General features: G+C 43.9%; 1 protein-coding gene across 5 annotated transcripts in view; it reads right to left on the reverse strand.

The window, feature by feature from the left end:
* Window positions 1-17,957: 17,957 nt before the first annotated feature.
* Window positions 17,958-20,186, reverse strand: part of LOC124175115 (homeobox protein homothorax) — a 285,128-nt gene continuing 282,899 nt past the window's right edge. For 4 of the 5 annotated variants that reach the window (XM_046555027.1, XM_046555025.1, XM_046555024.1 and 1 more), the window contains exons 14-15: window positions 18,348-18,516; window positions 17,958-18,117 (exon numbers count right to left, since the gene is read on the reverse strand). In XM_046555027.1, coding sequence (XP_046410983.1) covers window positions 18,350-18,516 — 167 coding nt within the window. In that variant the 3' untranslated portion in view covers window positions 17,958-18,117; window positions 18,348-18,349. The remainder of the gene's footprint in view (window positions 18,118-18,347; window positions 18,517-20,186) is intronic. The other variant, XM_046555028.1, reaches the window with a different exon arrangement.

The raw sequence follows: 20,186 nt of genomic DNA on the forward strand, positions 1-20,186 counted from the left end.
TTTCAATCAGGCATTTTTCACCGGATCGATTCGTCCGATATTACTAGATTTAGGGGAGGAGAATAAAGCTCGATTACGGACAGCCGATACAGCTCGCTAAACAAGTACCTGATGAGTGTTTAAACTAACATAAAAACTTCATTTTTCAGTCGATGACCACGATCGATGACCAAAGAATATCTCGGCAGGATTCTTTTGGCACACGAGAAGCTGTACCTATTTTCTACCAGGAACCGAAAAAACTCGAATGAAATTCTTCTCAATATTGTTACAGACGTTAAAAAAGTTTTTGAATGCATCCATTGCATCATCGGATCGCTGAAACCCAAGTATTGTAAACAAGGAAGAGCAGAGCTTGTAGGGTTGTTGAGTTGTACTCATCCTTCCCCGTTTCAAAATAGACAAAGTGTTTTATGCACCGGCAGGTATACTCGATCAAGAATGTCTATGTGTGGGAGATCAGTGGTACGAGTTGGGTGAGTGGGTATAAATGAATACGGTTGAACGAGCGAAAGATCGAATGAATGATTGACCAAATAACGGGGTGAAAAATCGAAAGATATGAGAGCGGACGGGTTGCACAAACTACCGCGAGATGAGAAAAATAGGAGCAGGTCCCGTGACGAGAGTCGCACGAAATGCCACCGGGTTAGGGCCCGTCCGTCCAGCCGGTCCTAGAGCTTGTGCAGACCGCCGTTTACACGGTGCATAGTGACTTGCGACATTGGACCGCTATAAAGGTGATTAATGGAGTGGAGTTCCTTACCATTCTGATATTCTTCAGCGTCTACGGGCTTACGGCGTTCCCGGTCCACGGTGTCTAAGCCGGGTGTGTTTGAATGAGCGTCATTCAGGGTCTAATGCGTTTATGAATATGCTCGGTAACTTACTAACCATAAGGCGGCTGCGGAAAGCCAGAGAGCGAAAGAGACCGGGACTCGAATACCGATGGACTATCGCCTTTACTCTTGTGTACGACGAAAAATAGTGAGAGAAAGGCGAGGGGGGGATCGATCTCGGCGAAATGGCATCTGCAAGGATATGCGGTCCGGAAGGGTATACAATTTCGTAAACGTTCAGCAAACAATCTCCGCTTTCGAAACGGCCGGCCGTTTCCTCCTGCGCTTTCGGGTTCGAACCATTAATATCTGGGCTGAACTGGAAGGCCCTCGAGCCGCTTGGCTTAGCCGTGTAACCCTTCCGCAGCCACGCCGCTGCCACTTCACGGGGGGCCCGGAGAATCAATAGATACATATTTGTTCGGTACACAAGGAATCAACTAGCAATGACATTAATACCATTAGTCGCCCGCGAGCTTGGTTCGGCTCAATTCTTATACCCGTCTCTCTCGTGCTCGCTGCCTCAGCTCTTGTTTGTGATTTCCGCGGAGTCACGTTACAAATGACTCCGATGCCCACTGCCTTGTCCTTCCTTGTTACCAAAGTGACATAATCATCTCCTCCGCCTAACCGGCGTAGGGCTCATTAAACCGATACGAAAAAGATGCCCCCAGTCCTCCGGTTCTCGGTCATACACCATTCTATAATCGTCAAACACATCGGCCGATAAGGAAGACGGACTGATACCTTGGCAAGTGGATTCCGTTCCGCAGAAGCGAGTGATTAGTCGACCGTTTTGTTTAGCCAGGGACGCGCGGCCAGGCACACGTGAGGACGTGATTAAAAAATGATCGTGTGTGAGGCGAACACGCGGGCGGGTAGTATGACAGTCTCATTGTGTCTTGGGACTAAACCCCCTCATCCCCGCCCCGGCATGATACCCGGGCTTAAGGCAATAATTTATGGTTCTGTAAGAATGCGGAAGGGTCGGTCGGTTGTTGTTCACCGTTCTACAACCGTTCTCCATACTGTTCTACAGCCGCATCTACGCGGGCCTTACACGCGTTATTCTACATAGGATCACAATATATTACGTTACCCATTCATTTGCCCGGCGGTTGTCTGGCATGCCACGGCGTTCCTGAGGATATACCTTACGCGAACCCCGATGGCCTGGCTCTCTTTCCCCTTCGTGCACACGCACGGGACATCGCAGAAGTAAGGTAAATATCAGCCGACGTGCGAGATACCCCTGCGGGATCCGCGTCCCGTGAGTTATGGGATGCTGAAATGTGGCCTCCAGGCGCGCGCCGATTCGCCCGATCCGCTTGACATCCGGTGGTCCATGCCGCGTTCCTCCTTCTTCCGCGAAAAAATACTATGAAAACTCGGGGTGCCATCTGCGCCATTACGCGGTTTCGCGGAGATGCCTCGCCCTCCGATCTTCCCGCTTGACGTACACATGTACATCCATGCTGCACGGTATGTGCGAACGTTGCCGGGTTGCAGACTGCAGACACCCCTTCGGAGCGAGTCTCCGCTTCCTGAACTCGACTCAACTCCATCGTCGTTACTCATTTCAGGCAGCGGAACAACACCCTTCTTTCAGTGTCCGATACACAATTTGTTTTTTGGGGAGACAATTTTTCGGTCCCGCAGACAATGTAATGGAAATAAAACAAATGCAGATTTTTATTTTTACTTACTTCTTTTTTTTTTTCTAAATCACCCTTCGCGAACGGGGCTGCTGTGCACTGTGCGGATCACGCTCGGGCAGACAAGCACAAACGGGGAGATATAGCGGCGTCCAGATATTAGGTACCCGCAGAGCCCGCAGAAACGCGCGTTCATCTCCAGAGGCAATGTTTAATATTTAAAGCTTTAATTGTCCCTTGATTTATTATATACGATTTCTCGCTCAGACGAGATGGAATTCGAATCCCAGTCCCTCCCTCTTTGTTTCTACACTTCTCTTCTGTTACACCTTCAGGAATGATCATTTGTAAACCCCAATGAAAAATGTACGCATGTGTTCCCTGTATGCTGCAATTATACGTATTCTCTGAGCTATTTTCTTTTTTCATCATTTATCAGCATCCCTGTGAAACTACTTTATATATCCTGAACATAAGGCCGTTACTTCGCCAAGTATTAGGCTTCTAACGCTTCGTCTTTGCCCTCCCGGCGTAGCTTTTGCGGTCTTTCAGACTTTCCTATATCGGCAGCATAAATTGATACAGATGCGAGTTGCCCGGAGTTTTTCGGCTTCGTCCCGCGGGACTCTGGGGCCACTATAGAGGCTCCGGGAGCGAAGGTTGAGGTGCCGGCAAGGAGAGCGTGGCTACACAGGAAATGGGAGCGTTATTTAATGTTCTAAATGAAAACTACGCCCCAAGGGCTAGATTCTGTTTAGCTTGTAGTTTTCCATTTATAACAGCGTCGTTTATCTTCTGGGATATGAAAGAGAAGGAAAAATTTGAAGGTAAACGGGATCCTCAAGTTTTCCAACGACTCTGTCCATCTCTGTAATCGTCGCGGAGTCGAATGATTGGGTGTAAAAGATGTTAGGGTCTAAAAGCGTACAATTCACGAAATTTCAGGATAGGTGGCTTGCGGTTGTCGATTAGATCGTTCGACGAAACGAGATACGGAACAGCCGCGAAGTTGGCTGCCAATTACTTAGTACGACAAGGTGATAGTTTGATAGGCGTTTCCAACGTTTTTAGGGATCCGAATAAGTTGAGGAAAAGTAGCGACCGGGCTGTGCCGGGACGAAAAATGGCACCTACCCCGTCATTACCTTGAGAAAACAAGGGACTTCCTAAATCATAAAAGCCTGCCTGCGCGGCCGCCCATCCCAGGCCATTAAAAACCACTTTCCTTAAAGACGCTTCCTAATACGCTATTGATTGATCCCTCGTTTCCACGTCGAGGCGTAGATCCAGACAAGAATACACACGGAGTAGACTTACCACCTGGAAATGCGTTTCTCCCTCAATCTTCTGCCCATTCGGCGTGATTGGCGCCTTGCGGAATAATCCTGCGGAGACTTCGAGGCCTTCCAGGCCTTCCAGGTCGCTGGACGCATCGGGATTCGCGATAGAAAAAGGGAGAATACCTCGTTTCATTTAACGCTCGGTCAACGAGAGGAAGCGACGGGCGAACTGAGTGAGGCTCGGGGGTGCGAAGAGGGTTGGTTTACGAGGCGCCATCCCCTCGAGAAGCTATTCATTAATAGCTGCTCGGCGACAGAGGAGGACCACGTGGGATGGCTGGTAATATGTCCCAGAACTACGGAGAGCGCGTGAACGTCTCTGCAGGCTTTATGGCTGTTTAATTGGCCAAGATAGGCGACAATGTATTATGCTAATATAGGCGAAACAACCGGGCTGGCACTCGCCCTTGGGCACCGCGGAATTATCTGTCTGCGGAAAGATTAAAGGTTTAGCAGCCCGTTCTTCCGTCGTATTAGGCGTCGTACCTACGCCGTTCGGCCTCAGCGCTAGACAAACGCTCCTCGAGAAATTGCGGAAACTGGCCAAGGGTCGAGTGTCAGATTATTCCTGGCGGCAGCGATTCGCGGTGGTTTAAGTCGGGATAAGAGCTTTCGTTCGTGGTTTCCGTCAATCGTGCAGGCAATGATCTGGATCGGATACGAGTCGCCGAGTAAGCTCGCGCGAGGAATCAACGCGGAATCAGTTTTTGCGAGTAACTAACGATTATGCAGAAGTAAAGGTTCACCGCGGTCAACGAGCATTGCAATTAATTATACGGTCCCGAGCGAGTTGTAAGGCCCGGTTGTGGAGGGCCGGCTTGTAAGGCCATTTACGGTGAGCTGATGTTCGTGTAATCGTGAAGCCCTGCAGCTCTGCGGGAATACAAATTTGTTCGCACTTAAATTCCGCGCTGTAGGAATTTATTAGCTATCCGCAGTCCGAGTGAAGAGTCCCACCGGCTCGAGTGTCCAGCGAGGTCGCCTCTTCCGTTCCAGTACCAATTCCGACGACCTTTTTTTCACCTTTTATTACCAACCCCGAACGCTCCATATCGAGTTACTTTAAATTCCAGCCGGAAGGCTACAAGTCCGAGGCTTGTCTCGCTAAGCTTGATGCAAAAAGATATTAAGCAATTGAAGAATCCTGCAGACATGGTTTCAAACTCCTCCGACGGTTCCGGTTCGGTGCGGTGCGGTACTGATCGAACCGCACCGTCGTCGTTCTGACGCTATTCGATCGCAGGATCTGCCAGGACTCGCGTTTGCCCATTTTGCTGGTGAATATATGTTACGGCCTAAGGTAAAAGGGATTTCCTTGAACGGAGGTGATTTCTTGTGGCATGTGTTGAAACCGAGGAGGCGAACACCGCGGCGACGGTCGCACCGAGCATCTTCGAGCGATAAGCAGGACCCGTACGAATTCCGCAAGGCAGACGAGCCGGGCGAGAAACGTACCATTGCGAATTGCCAACGGTTGAGAGTGCTGAAACGCGATCCTGGTGTAACTCACGACGCCTTCTCCGACTCCTCGGGCAGTTTCACGGAGTGCATCCTGACTTTATATGCGACAGCAGAAACACGCTGGTAGCGCCAATTTAACCGGTATACCTGCAGCATGAAAGACTCGGCCCGAGAGTAAAAATGCAAATTCACTAACTCGCAGCACGCTAAGTAGGGAAATAGCAACACGGTAACGATTTCGCTGCCTTTTATCCTCTCTTTCCTACTCCGCTTCTTCAGCTATCGGAGTTTGCTTTTTCTAGTGGTGTTTGCTCGCTGTGTTATAGTAGCAGGGGTTCGTCGACATGTAAAGGTGGACGTCGTGCGGCCTTCGCTCCTCATCGATTGGGTAAGCGTTAATTTAATAACGCTGAAAGTGTTTACCTTGACTCGATCGTACTTATCTTGATTTTAAAATCATGCTCAAGTCGAGAACACGGAAAGCCTCATAGATGAGTAAGGGGTAACTGTCCAACCCGAAGAGCCTACGGGTGAATGAAACTGTCGCGTCAGGCCAATGAACGCTTAGGTGAAATTCGAGAGTTCCGAAAAATTAAACATTTCACTCCCATACATCTCTCTAGTGCAGAGGGTGAGAGGGATAGAGGTACGGAGAGAGAGAGAGAGAGAGAGTACGGGTTGGACGGGCAACTCGGATAGCTGCAAAAGGGAAGAAAAAGAAAAGAAAAAAGAACGAGAAAGCAGGAACGAAAAAAAAACGAAGCGAGAGAGAAAGAGAACCAAAAAACAAAAAAAAAAAATGGCGAGTCGCGGGGTTAGAGGGGGTGGCAGCAAAGAGAAGAGAGAAAAGAGAAAAGAGTAACGAAAAAAGGGAATGGAAAAACGAGAGAAACGGTGAAAAGAGAGTGGCGAGGGGGTTGCGGCGAAGAGAGAGCGAGGGCAAGCGCGGGAAGGGGGGAGGGGGGTTGGGAGCGAGGGTGAAGGAGGAGCAGAAAGTACTATTGTATCGCGGAGCTTTTTGAGTCTCCGGCATGGGCGAGCGAGCGAAAGGGTCGGGGGTGGCTCGTGGAGGGGCAAATGTCTGTCCGTTGGCTGCCAGGGAGCCAGTCAATCATTACGAGCGACGCATGCGCGGAATCGAGCCCCCTGCGCACCTTCAGCCCTGTGTTTTCCTCAGTCAGTTCACCCCTTGCAGCGAACTTCAAGCGACGCAGGGCAGCCCCCCGCTCCTCGGTTAGCAGCTATCCACGGAACTCCGACTGCCGCCCATTCTGCATATTTAACGAAGAAGCTGCCTCGGGACGCGGCAGCACACCCTCCACAGCTCGATCGCGTTGAAAACAAACCCCCGCATAGCTGCGAAGCGGGTGCGAAAATCATTTTCAGCGAATGATTACTGCCGGCGTTACTTCTGCCTCGTGGCTCGAGGAAGGTCGGAAAAAGAGGTCTGCAGGTGAGGTACGTGACGTTGAACCACGAGAATGGCTCGACCGACAGTCACCGAGTCCCGCGCTTCTTTGGCAGTGTGTAAATGTCGAGCCATTAATTAGAACAGCGGTAAGCTTACAGCCAGTGACCGGAGGATTTGTTTGAGTTTCTGTTGAGCCTGTTTTGAAAACTGTATAACTGGTAACAGAGACGGACGCTGCCTATTCGGTTGCTGCATGTAGCGCAGGGTAATCCTTGAGGAGAATCGAGACCCGAGGACGAGTCTGGCATTGTTTTTATGCTGCTTCATTTGGGATTATGGCTCCTTGGAGTGCTAGGACATCCATTTTCTTTGTTACGCGTTACTATCCATAAATTATACTGACATCTCGAACAAGGCAGCTGCTCCGAGCTAATAACCATAACGTCAAACGGTTTACAAAACTTTCATTGGTACGCTCGCTCATTTAACCGGGCCTCAAATTGCTAGTTAAGTCTTACAGGGCTTTGGGCTGCTTGATTTGTTACTCGACAACCGCGTTCCCACCGATAGTTCGCTTTCCCCATCTCCGTCCCATCCTTACACCTCCGAATACGACCTCGTAACAACCTGATGCGTCTTAGCACTCAGCTGTGCGACTCGATGTCCATCCTCTTCACGTGAACCAACCCTCCTCTCCCCCCCCTCCCCCCGTTCCCGTGCCTATTCCACAGTACCATAAAAGTCGATCTGTTACGTTCCATTCACGTTGTCACCCCGCAGCGCCTCGTAGAACAAGCCGTTACTTTTAACGACCCAATCGATCGGAGTTGCAGCGAATGGATTAGCATGTGGACCCTGCACCCTCTTCCACCCCGAAAAATTCGACCTTGAATTTTTCGAATTGTCCTAGTCTCAGGCCCGGAATCACGCTATCAGCGGCGATAGTCGGTTTCGCGACGCAGGTCCTTGCGGACGATCGTCCTGCGGCGCCCTCGGTGCTCGGCGTCGGCGGTGAGAAGCGAGGCCCAGCCGAGGGCGCGTGCGCGTCGGGGTTGTCGTGGGTACGAGGATGGCCGGGAGGGTAGCTGGGGGAGCAGCGCGAGGCGGAGGGTTCCAGGTCCGTCGAACGGTCGGGGGGTTGCCATGGATACGCGCTGGCGCCTTGACATTGACAAATGGCTGGCTCAGGGCGCGCCGAACAGCGGTGCTTTTACATATGCAGAGACACCCATTTGTCCGTTCGGGGTGCGAGACCCGGTCTTGGCCAGGAGTCGAACGCGGACCCACCGAGGACCGGCCAAACCAACGCGACCCGTTTCGGCCCGTCGCTTACCGCTATTATGGACCGAGTCGCGTCGCGGCTGTCCGCTCCTCTGACAAATGAGATCCCCTGGCTCACCTACCTACCCCCAAAAACAAACGGCGCCTTATGCTCAGCTCTAAATAATTTCGTATATCGAAGCAGCGTCAACCGCATCGCCGACTTCGATTATACCGTGTCGGTGAACTTTTATTGGTTTTGACACCTTAAGGGCTGCTGATTCTATCAGGCACATCCCGTTTTCCCTACCCCGACATTGACGGACTCTGATTCTAGTACCTACTCGTTTTGTAATGCGACACCAAACGTCAACGGTGTAGTTTGGTTTTCATGCAAGTATCTACTCAGTCTGGACCGTTCGAAAACATTTGAACATCGAACGCAGGGTTCGAAGTGATTCTCTACAGTTGATACTTTGTTCTCAATGACCTTGGTATAAACTTACCTTCGAAAACCAGCATGGTTTGTATGTCCGAAGTAGAAATGTCCCGGTCCTCTGCATAATCTTGAGCGGTTCTTCGCCACAGGCAGGGGTGCAAGCTCGTCCATTACCCGGCGTCAATCGCAGCAATCGAACCGCGAGAAGGAAGGCAATTTTGCTAGCGGGAGTTTCCGGGGCTACTAGGTTGTAATTGCGTCCCTCGAGGGCAAGGCGATACCCGGGGGCAGTGTTAACGCTGCACCCTCACACCCTCGGAGGCGTCGCGACGCCGGCGAGCACCGCGAGTATCTTTCCCCGGCACCTAGATACCAGCGGAGTAGTGCCGAGATAGTCGGCCGGCGACCAGGCTGACTTGATATAGCCACCATACGCGCCCTGTTGGAGTAATATCTTCACCCTCGTATATACATCGGCGAGCCACTCCCTGGAGCAGTGAGGCTAATATCTCATTACCGTGCCACCGTACAGTCGTCCTATCCTGCCATTAAGAGATTGCTCGCTCGCGGGCTTCTAGGTACACCGCAAACACTGACACGATATCCCCGTCGGTAAGGGATGCATCTGAGGGATAGCACAGGGTACACAGACTACGGTAGAGTGCAAGATAGGTAGGTACTTCGATATAGCTGTAGAAAGTAAGGACTAGCGATACCTGCAGGAACAACTTTGATCACCCGGAACTTGGAAGTTGGCAAGGTTTCTCATGTGAATCATTTATCAAGGTCCGACTCATTGACGCGAAGTAACGAATATACTATTATTATTATTATGATTATTATTTTATTAAGACTCCGAATCACGAACCACAGTTATCTTCATCACTGCATTTATTTCGAAGTGTAAGCAGATCGATAACCACGATTGTTAGTTTTATTTCAAACTAGAACAAGTTTCGAATCGATATATGTCCGTTTGGTAAGACCGCTGCGGTATGACTGACGACTCGACACTTCTTCACTCTCCCGTTCAAGATGTTTGTTGTCGTTCTGCGAAAGTGAACCGTGTTCCGACGCCGTGTGTTTACCTTTGATCTCTATAGTCACCAACATCGCGATCTATTTACTCACTGTCAGTGGCGAATATCTCGCTTTCGCATAGCGTTGGAATTTTGATTCGCTGCGGACACATGTCGTCGAAAGTCCGCGAGGAGCTTTTCTCGGGTAATTGGTCGTTGGACGAATGCGTAGGAAGTAACAAGGCCGATATCCATCGGTTATACCAGTAGATCGTAATTGGCATTGGTATGGTACCGACCGCCTAGCTCGGGCTCATATTTCAATGAGGAAAGGGACTCGCGAGAAGGGAGGCAAAAGTTGGGGTAGAAATGCTTGTTTTATGCAGCGGTGACACGGCTTCGTTCGCCATCAACTCCGAGACGGGATAACGAAGCAGAAGCACTCGGCAATAACGACTCTCTTCAACCCCTCAACGTTTCCGAATGACGTATCGCTCCTCTTTTGACAACTTATCCCACATACCTGCCGGAAGCACCGTATAGTCGAATGGATATACAGCCGAGTTATAATACAACCGGGTGATCCAGTTACCCACTGGGTCAGTTCTTCTAGGCCACGGTGCAGGGGACGAGGAACGAGGATGAGGGCCGACTGTGGAAATGACAGCCGTCACTTACAGCGGACGGCGAGGAAGGGGGGGGGTGGGTGGGTGGAATTCGTGGCCGCGATTCAGGGAAGAGTGATACACGGAGATCACGTTGAAAACGTAAGGAAGCAATGAAACTTTCACAGACAGGTGGAAGAGGATACACGTGGAAAAAAATATGTTTCAAACGTCAGTTGTCACACCTGAAATAGAAGTGATTATTTATTCTTAAGAGTCAATAAATTTCGAGGATCTGGAAGGGATGCTTATCGGTGAAAAGCCGCCGTATTCAAACTGGCGGTTTTGATAGTTATTGGGTATATAATGTACAGCGGCTGATCACCGACGTAAAGGAGATTTGAAGGCGAGAAAGAAATAATTGAAAAGAATGCGAGACGAGGGTTTTACACAAGATGTAGCATTTAATGCTCACGTTTCAAAAAACACTATACAATGGACACTCTCTAACATAGACCACCATAACATCGTTTCCTTTTTTGTTTATCATCATGATCATCATCGTAAAATCTATCGAATGATAAGCCGAATGATAGATAAATCAGTCCAGTACACAATTGATCGGTGATTTGACGAGCAAGCGATGACGCACGCATGCGCCCCCGTTTTGCGTATGCACGCATACACACCGGGTACATAATAATTATGTGATAACTGTATGCATACATACGCAGATATTCGCATACCACTCTATACACGCCACACACAAAATACACACACGCACACACACGCAAACATGTGACGATACACAATCCTCCACACGCATGCATGTACGACGTAGCGGAGACGTCTGAGCATGATTTATGCACACTCTTGTTACATCGTGCCTGTATGCATTTTCGATGACACGCGCACGCACGATATAGTCCCGTAGTATTTATATTATAATATAATGTGTATTTTACATCGAAAATTTCTTTTCCCTCTCTCTCTCCCTCTCTCTCTCACTCTCACTCTTTATCTTTCTCACTTTACTTATTCGTCGTTTGCTATGTTCATATTAAATGCGTATGCGAGTGTATGCGTGGATCTTTCGTCGCGATAGTATTAATATAGTATTTATGTATTTTAGAAATAAGAATTCATATGTCAACTATCACAATTCGTCTTACATAGCCGAAGAGCGGTGATCATTTTACAAAGCAGAATACAATTTATTATCATTTTGATAATTTGTTTGCTCCGTTTGTTTGTTTGTTTGTTTGTTTGTTTGTTTGTTTGTTTTTTCGTTTCGTTTCTCCTTCTTCGCTTCGTTTATACTCAGGTGTCAATAGTCAATCGTCGATTATATACGCAAACAGTGGAAAAAATCTGACTTCATATTTACGATGTATAATGCTAATAATAATAATAATAATAATAATAATAATAATAATAATAATAATAATAATAATAATAATAATAATAATAATAATAATAATAATAATAATAATAATGATAAATTTTAGCTCATTATACATCATCATCCGTATAATAATACAGTAATATTCATCAAATATATTTTCATTTCTTATCTCATATCCTTTCGCAGACGTTCAAGCTCTTTCTCTCTCTCTCTCACACACACTCTTTCACTCTAAATCTTTTCCGCTGCAGACTCTCCCGTTAACTTTTTTGTTTATAATTTTTTCTTTCTCTTCTTCCTTCTTCGTATCGCTGCACTGATAAAAACTTCTTTTTTTTTTTGTTAATTTTAATTACTTCTATTTTTAATCTTTTTTTGTGTGGATTTTTTTTTCTGCTCTCTTTCTTCACTTAATCTCTTTTTTTTTTTTAATACGTTTATCATCTAACGTGGTTATTACTTAGATACCTTAGCGTTACTTCGTATACATTTTTAAGGCGATGATTCAATTGAATGAACTCATTTATAAACGAACAGCCAATGTGTAGGGTCATCGTTTTTGCTCTCGGCAAATCGTATATTCTGAATATAATACAAATCTGAGGGAATGGGGTGGAGATACTTCAAAAGATTTATTGAATCATTTCACGCAGGAAAGAATCGAATTGATTTCAATTCACATAAACTGCAGCTACAGCTCTATAAGTCGTTTCAGACAAATACTAATTAATATTGGAACAACACTGAGGATTGCATATTTTTTTTTTTGTTTCGTCCTCCCAGATTTGCACGATATATACATATATATTTATGTATATATACATATATATGTATATGTGTGTGTATATTTACACGCTTCTTGATTCCCGAAATTCAATGTCATAAGTATAAGGATAATTTCTGTTGAATTAGTATTGCCAACTTGTGAAAGGAAAGATTCGCGCGAACTACTCAGATTGCTGTTCACTTTTTAAATTTATCTACACCTGCAGGTTGATATACATAATCGCACGATTAGTGCGATTGGGCGATAAAATCAGATATATTTATAAACGGATTGAAACGTACACGAATTAATATTCATAAATTTCATCTGTTCAACGTGTCGTATGGATTAATTAAATTTATTTTATACACGTTGGTTAATAAGTACTTGTAATGAATTCGGGGATTAAGAAACGGCCCATAAAAGTATACAGAGTATTTCTTACGGCGATTTAAATGTTATTTGAAAGAAAAAAAAATTGAATTAATAATTACATTGCGACTCGAGACAAGCCGATCGTCCTTCGCGAAACTCGGTTAAATAAATCATCCGTAATTTGCGCCAGCTTCAGGTGCGCCCGCAGGGCCGTCGAGCATCGTCACGGACGGTATCAGAGACGGCGTCAACAAAATTAAACATTCTACTGGTCAACAAACAGAAATTCTAAAACATGCTTGCTCGTCGACGATCCGTGACGTCACTGCCGGCGATCGTCGCACACGAAACATCAGTGATTGTCTGTGTCGTATAATATAGTATACAATATGGGTGTCCAGTGAGGGAAATTTGCTTCTTTTGTTAATTTTTAATACGTCGAAGAATACCGCATGAAAATTTTCCAAGTCTTTAATTTACGAAATCGTTGAGTATCGTCGATAGAAATAAGCGACGACAGTCGGTAGTTGCGAGGTAAAAACGAGATGAAATCAACGATGATACCGATAAAAATTACCGCCTTTTCGGAAAATCTTCATTTCCCCGGTATTTTCGATTCCTTTCGTCATTTATAGCTGTTCGGCTTGTCTCCGCTCGGAGATAACGAGTTTCGAGTCGATCAGCTAATTGTAAGATTGCTTGTACTGTGGTAGAGAATCAGTGGCTGTTTTATTCGACACTGCAAATGTATCTCAGTACAAAAAACTCTTATCTCCGAGCACTTAGAGTCGAGTATACACCTGTGCACAGTCGTTATTAGTATACAAATCGTCGTGAATATCACGCAAAAGTGGAGTCATTTTAATTGTTTTTTTTTTGTTTTTTTTTTTTTTAAATTCTTTGTCTTCTACTTTTTTCTTTATACCTGAATCTCGCAGATAATTATCGTACAAGCAGATCGAAAGAATTTTTTTTACATACGTCTCGTAAATGTTTTACAAATGTCTGCGTATACGGAAAAATATGGATTATATTAATAAATTTACATTTATGCCGCTCAAAATATACGCGAGTGATAAAAGTGTCGTTAGTTTATTTAATTTTTTTCTTCTTCTTCATCTCTCGTTACTTTTCTCATTTTTTCTAAGTTTAATCACATATTGTTATAATCTGACCATCAAAAAATACAGAAAATTTTATACATATGCGATACTTATTTTGTGTATTCTTGTTTTCGTACGAAAGAAATAAAATTAATTTTTATTTTTAATTGTAACCTTACTCTCTTTTAATTTTTTGTTTAATCGTTTGCTCATCCTTCTTCTTTCGACAAATTTCACCCCGTTGTATCATTATACCTATGTATATGACGAATGCTTGTCAAATTGTTTTTTTTTTCCACACATATATACATATACATATATACTTATATATACATACGTACATACACGTTAATCGAAAAACACTTTACGTATATCAGGCTCGCGCACACGACTGTTTACGATCGATGTACATAGAAGATATATATTATAGATTATGTTACTGCGGTAGGTGAGAGTTAACATTGCGGAAGTTGGCTTTCCGTATAATTATAGATCACGGGGATAATCGAGTCAAGAAGTTTTCAATTTTTAAAACGGAAGAAAGATAACCGTGACGAAATAGTCGAGGTTTAAAGTGAAGAAAAAATTTCGTTGCGTCCCGCTGTATTGATTCGGAAGAATCGCGGCATGTCAATATAATTCAAACATTCTACGGAAGAAACGATAGAAGAAAAACAAATCGCGAAGAAGGTATAATTGAAAGATAATAACAATAAATAAACGTCTGCGCGTCGAATTTCAGCTCCGCTGATTACACTGGGACGGTGTTAAAGCTATAACTAACACTAAATTTGACTAATTAATTTTATCGTATTTATATATAATGTGTATATAGTATATATAGTGTATTGACCAGGCAACGCGATACACGCCTACATGTACAATATTATATAGTCTTCATCGTATACATCATGTCGCTTAACCGTAAAAAATAATCTTATTGTTAATCATTTACAGGAGTCGATTAGAAGCGGAAAACAAGCTTTGTCAAGCTTTCATCGCGAACTGTTGAGCTGGCAAACGGCATAAAAAAATAGTCCGGTATCACTGGTGGTGTCGAAAAGCAACGGAAGAGGGGAAATAAAGGCCGGGCACATCGCGCGCCGAGAAACTATAGAAATAAATTTCGATAAAGCGGATGGCGAAGAAATCTGGGAAAAAGAAGCCGAGGATAGTTTCGGGCCCTAGGAAAAACCTACCGCTCGCAAAAACTGTACAACTGTGTGTGTGCATATAATATGTATATTCTATGGTACATCATCTGTTCGTTATTATTATTACTTATCGTTTTCTTCTAATTCTCTTAAATTTCTTTCTCACTGTCTTTTTCACATCCACTCTCTCCGTATATAATATACCTCGGACGTACTTTCGCACCTTATCGCACCTTCGAACTTACAGTATACATATATCTATATATATATAGTACATATATAATATATATATATATATATATATCGTATATATATATATATATATGTATGTATATATAATATTATATTACAGGATCGAGCACGCACGCATGCAAGCCAATCTCTCGCTGTCCTGTAGTTGGTTGGTTTTAATTTTTTTTTTTTAAACTTTTTTTTCCTTACTCTTCCCCGTTTCCGCGATAAAGTTTGTAAATTTTAATTATATTATTTTTCACCTCTTTTTTTTTTTTTGTTTAAATCCGTTTCGTAATCGTTATCATTATGATTATTCACCTCGCCTCGTCAATAGCATGTATTATATTTACATACCTGCACTTTACCGTACGTGTGTATTAATTGTATATGCGTAAAGATTCGAGGTTGGTCTATACTTGTTTCTTTCATATTTGATATTTTGTTATTGCACGTTACACCCTTTTTTTTTATATCGTTTCAACAAGATTACGTTCAATACCCTTGCGCGGGAAAAATATAAATCTAATGTTGTAAATGGAGTGAAAAACGAGAAACTAAAAAAAAAAAAAAAAAAAAAACAAATCAAACAAACAAACGATGAATGAAATATGAAAGAAATGAAAAGAAATTTAAATGTTTAAAAAAGTACGCTGATATCTTCGCGGGCGTGTGAAAAACATACCTCTAGGTACTTCATTTTTCTCGCATATCACATTTCGTGTGTTCTGTGTGTGTTCCGTGTGTGTCCCATGTGAACGAACAGAGTCCCCGATCGAGTCCGCTGATTAGTGTTCAATTGAATTTAACTATTTATACACAATATATTATAGGTAAATGATAATAATTATTATTACAATTATATATATATAGGTATCATTAGAGTTCCCAAGTCGTCGATCGGCGGCGATTCGTGTTCTGCGGGAACGAATATGTATCACCCATCACATCGTACAGTATATATATGTATAATTTATATATATATATATATTATATATATATATATATATATATATATACCCATAATTTATTTTTACGTACGTATTGTAAATTTCAGGTTGTATAGATCGAGCAAATTCTACAAGTTAGACATATTATGCACAATACAAATTTGTCCCCGTCAGACGTTAACGCATTTTATTCACCGTCGATCGATCGATCGATCGCGACACAACATTACAATCCTTCGCTAAAAATTTACACTTTTTCACTTTAATTTTTCCGTAGCAGCCGAATATAGAGCGCGGCTGTTATTAGGTGTGTAACGAATTATTCTTTCGTTTTTTCTTTTCTCTTTGTGCAGTTGCATTTCGTTATTTCATTATAATTTTCATCTCTCGTCTGTTTATGAAAACGTGTTCGTTTTTTTAAAAATATATACATATATCATATATATATGTATATATATGCAATTTTCATTTTTTATCTTTTCAGTTAAATTTTATCTTTACCCAATTTCTTCAATTATATTACAAAGGGTTTGCGTTATTTGTACATATAATCAATTTCTTTCTCTTTTATTTTTCTTCTTCATTTTCTATTATTCATATTTAATTTTCAACTTCTCTGTCCTCTTTCATTCATTTTTTTTTTGTTTTTTTTTTTTTTTAATTTTTATTTTCGTTTGCTTGTTTGTTACACCTTCTCCTAACCGATTAGTAAATTATTTATATTTAAGAACTGTACAAATTGAATGTCCTAAGAGAATGTCGACGCTCCGTTCCGGCACAACGCATGCATCAAGCACTTTTTAATTCTCATATTATTTCTTTATCCCGTCAGAATTAGCCAAGCTATTAGAATCACTTACGTATATACGATGCAATTCTAATCCGTCAAATTCTTTCCGTCAATGAATGATCTTTCAATATCTCCTCACACCTTCTTTCTATCATTTTTCCATTAGTCGCTTCTTGCCCGCAAACTTTTTCATCTTATTTTTAATCGTGTCACGATCTGGACATTCACGCGAGCACCGGTAATGTACATGCCCGCCAATTAACTATACATATATATAAAGTATATATATATATATATATATATATATATATATATATATATATATATTTGCTAGAAATAGTGTATTGTTATTATTATTATTAATATTAATATTATCATTTATTATTTATTATTATTAATATTAATATTATTACCACTACATCTACGGCTATTGTTATTATTATAGTTATCGTTATAATTATTAATTATTGATATTCATTATCAATAATATTATATTTATAATTATTATTAATATTATTGTTATAATAATAATCATTATTAAATGTTATTATAATATTAATATTATTATTATTATATAGTCTCTCCATTGCAATCGTATTAAAATTTAACATTTATATTTCATTCGCTACAATATTACACCTCGTTATTTTGTACAGAGAACAATCACATGAATTTCCCCCTTCCCTTTTGTTTTTCCATTTCGTTTCGTTTTTCATTCCTTCTCCACCAGAGCCGGCGTGATCGTCGCGATGCCTCAGAACTCGGAGCGATGACGCGAAATGCGGTTTTATATTCATTAATCTGAACGTCGAATCGAATCTTTGACGTATTTTAACATGTTATATACATATACGTAATTTTTTATCGCGGGATTTGGCAGTGCAATCAATTCCCCCGTCTTCACACGGTATAGTTCGTTGGATTAATTGTATGTATACATATATATATATATATAATATAATACACACACGCACGCAGGACATCTAAAAGCTGTGCATGTAGTATGTACCGCATTTTCGCCACGATATTGCTGTTAATAAATATCCGTGAAACGGCGTCGGGCAACTCTTCGGTGCAGGTGTGTTCTATCGACGCTCTGCGACACGGGCTCACGATGTCTCACAATCGGACACCCCTTACCTTGAGGCTGGCTCTCCGTATCGACGACGTCTGCGAAAAACATCCCGTGGTTTCGTTTTTTTTTTCTTTTTTTTTTTTTTTTTTTTTATCCGTGATCCGCAGATACATTCACGCACGATACGGCGTCAGACGTAAAACTTGTTTCTCGCCTGAACTCGGTTCGAACGCCTTTAGCTGTAACACAAATCATCGAAGAGTATCCGCGAAATGGAATGAAAAACTAAAAACCCTTATTCGCGCGACAGAGTTGGCGCTAGGGGAATGAAATAACCGTAAGCGGTACGGCTGAAACCGCTTCCATCGATCCGCATCGCGATCGTTAAACCGAACGCGAACCTCCGAGTGTATTTTCGACTCCAACCCTGTCGCTAAGGGGATGATGACACAGCGCCACGTTTGCTTACCTTTATAAGGGGTGGCCGTAGTATTCCGAAGGGTAGTGGTACTGGTTGTGGAAGGTGGGGTCTCCCGGCGGTCGATGCATCATGCTGGCCGCCTGTCCGTCCATCATGTAGCCCATCGTCGCTTCCGGACTGTACGCCCCGCTCGGCCCTGCAGACAACGGCGGAAACACTACGCGTTACTACGGTTAGAACCCTGTTCTTCAGCCGGCAGGCGGCTACGCGACATTCTCGATTCGATCGAGCTGTGCTTTTTCCCGATTCGCGATTCGATCGACAATTTCCACGACCAGACAAAAGTCCTCGAAAATTCGATGGAACCGCATACTTCACTCTTTCAACATGGCGCATGGACGGACCTGAACCTCGATTCGCGCTTCGAATGATCCGAAGCATCGCGTGCTTTCGAACAATTTTTACGACTCAGGTAACATAGACTTGTTACGTAAGGGTCAAGATCGAGGAACAATGTTCGCCATGTTTTTGTTCAAGAGTGTGACTGTGTGTGTGTGTGTGTGCGCGCGTGTGTTCTAACGGAGCTACAAGAAGTAGAGCAGCGCCTGTAAGAGGAGGAAAGCTTCTCCTATTCCACTTTCCTCGATTCCTCCTTCTTCCCTGTGAGCTTTCTTGTCAACTCCTCGTGTGTAACGGAGCCGCGGTGGCTGCCGGACGGGAGTGAGTCTCCCCTAGTTTTAATGTTGGTATCTTAATGTATATTGCCTCAATAAATCAAGTACCGTGATTGCGTCCCACCCTCAGATCCCTGCAGCCTCTCTCTCTCTCTCTCTCTCTCTTTCTCTCTCTCTCTCTCTTGGCCCAGTCGAGTTCCCCGCTTTTCCCCATCCACGATCAGCCCCGGGCCGACTGCTGAGTAGCGCCGGCGACGGCTTCGGTGAAATCCTGAATGCAAGGGCGCACTATTGTGCACCATCGTTCCACAAGCCTTTCTTATGCTAAATCCGCCGGCGAAGCCAACTGAAGCCAACCCGAGTCTAGCCACGACCTCAATCTACGCCGATACACGGTCTCGCAGAGTCTCAATGGCGCCCGGCGCCCCGACCGACCCTCTGACAACAACTTCATCCCCCTACCCCCTTCCGCATCGATCCTTATCGATACCCATAAATCCTCCACATCTCGTCTATCTCCGTAACGGTGTTTAATTTTTGTACACCGGGTAAGTTTCACTTTTGGTCAGTCAATTGCGGATCGAAAAGAGGAAGAGAACGGGGGGCTGAAGTATCGTTTCGCAAGCGTACGTGGCTCGATTGGAATAAGAACGAAGAAATACTCGATTACCATTTCCCGGATGATGGTAGGCAAGGTATTCATATACCGGGAACGGTTGCAATTTGAAACCTGCAATAAAGTACGGACACGAGGGGACTCATAACAGAGAGTTTTTGCCGGCGTGAAATCCTAGCTAAGAACTCGAAAGATAATAGATCCCAGTGCAGCAGTAAGAGGCGGTACCTCTATACGCGTATGTTATACACGTATACCTATAACGGCGGTAAGACGGTAAGCCGTATCGCATCTCCAGGGTAGACTGAGGAATGTAGTCTCATATAATAGCCGCCCAGGCGATATCCACTAACGAGAGATACGCTGGTAGTGTGATTAAACTGCGCCGTAACGCGCCGGGGAGTCCAGGATGGGAGCCCAGGGCGACCCGAGCAGCCCCGCGTGCTCCGAACCCTGGATTTCACCAAATGAGACCCACATGCCGAGCGTTTTCTCTCGCGAAAGCCTCGCAAAAACCGCTGGAATCCAACTAGCCGAGCTGCCCGGCACTGCGGTTCGAAGCATCATTTGCATCTGGGATACAGGCTCGCGATGTTA

This window comes from Neodiprion fabricii, chromosome 2 (assembly GCF_021155785.1).
Source record: "Neodiprion fabricii isolate iyNeoFabr1 chromosome 2, iyNeoFabr1.1, whole genome shotgun sequence".
NCBI classification, from domain to species: domain Eukaryota; kingdom Metazoa; phylum Arthropoda; class Insecta; order Hymenoptera; family Diprionidae; genus Neodiprion; species Neodiprion fabricii.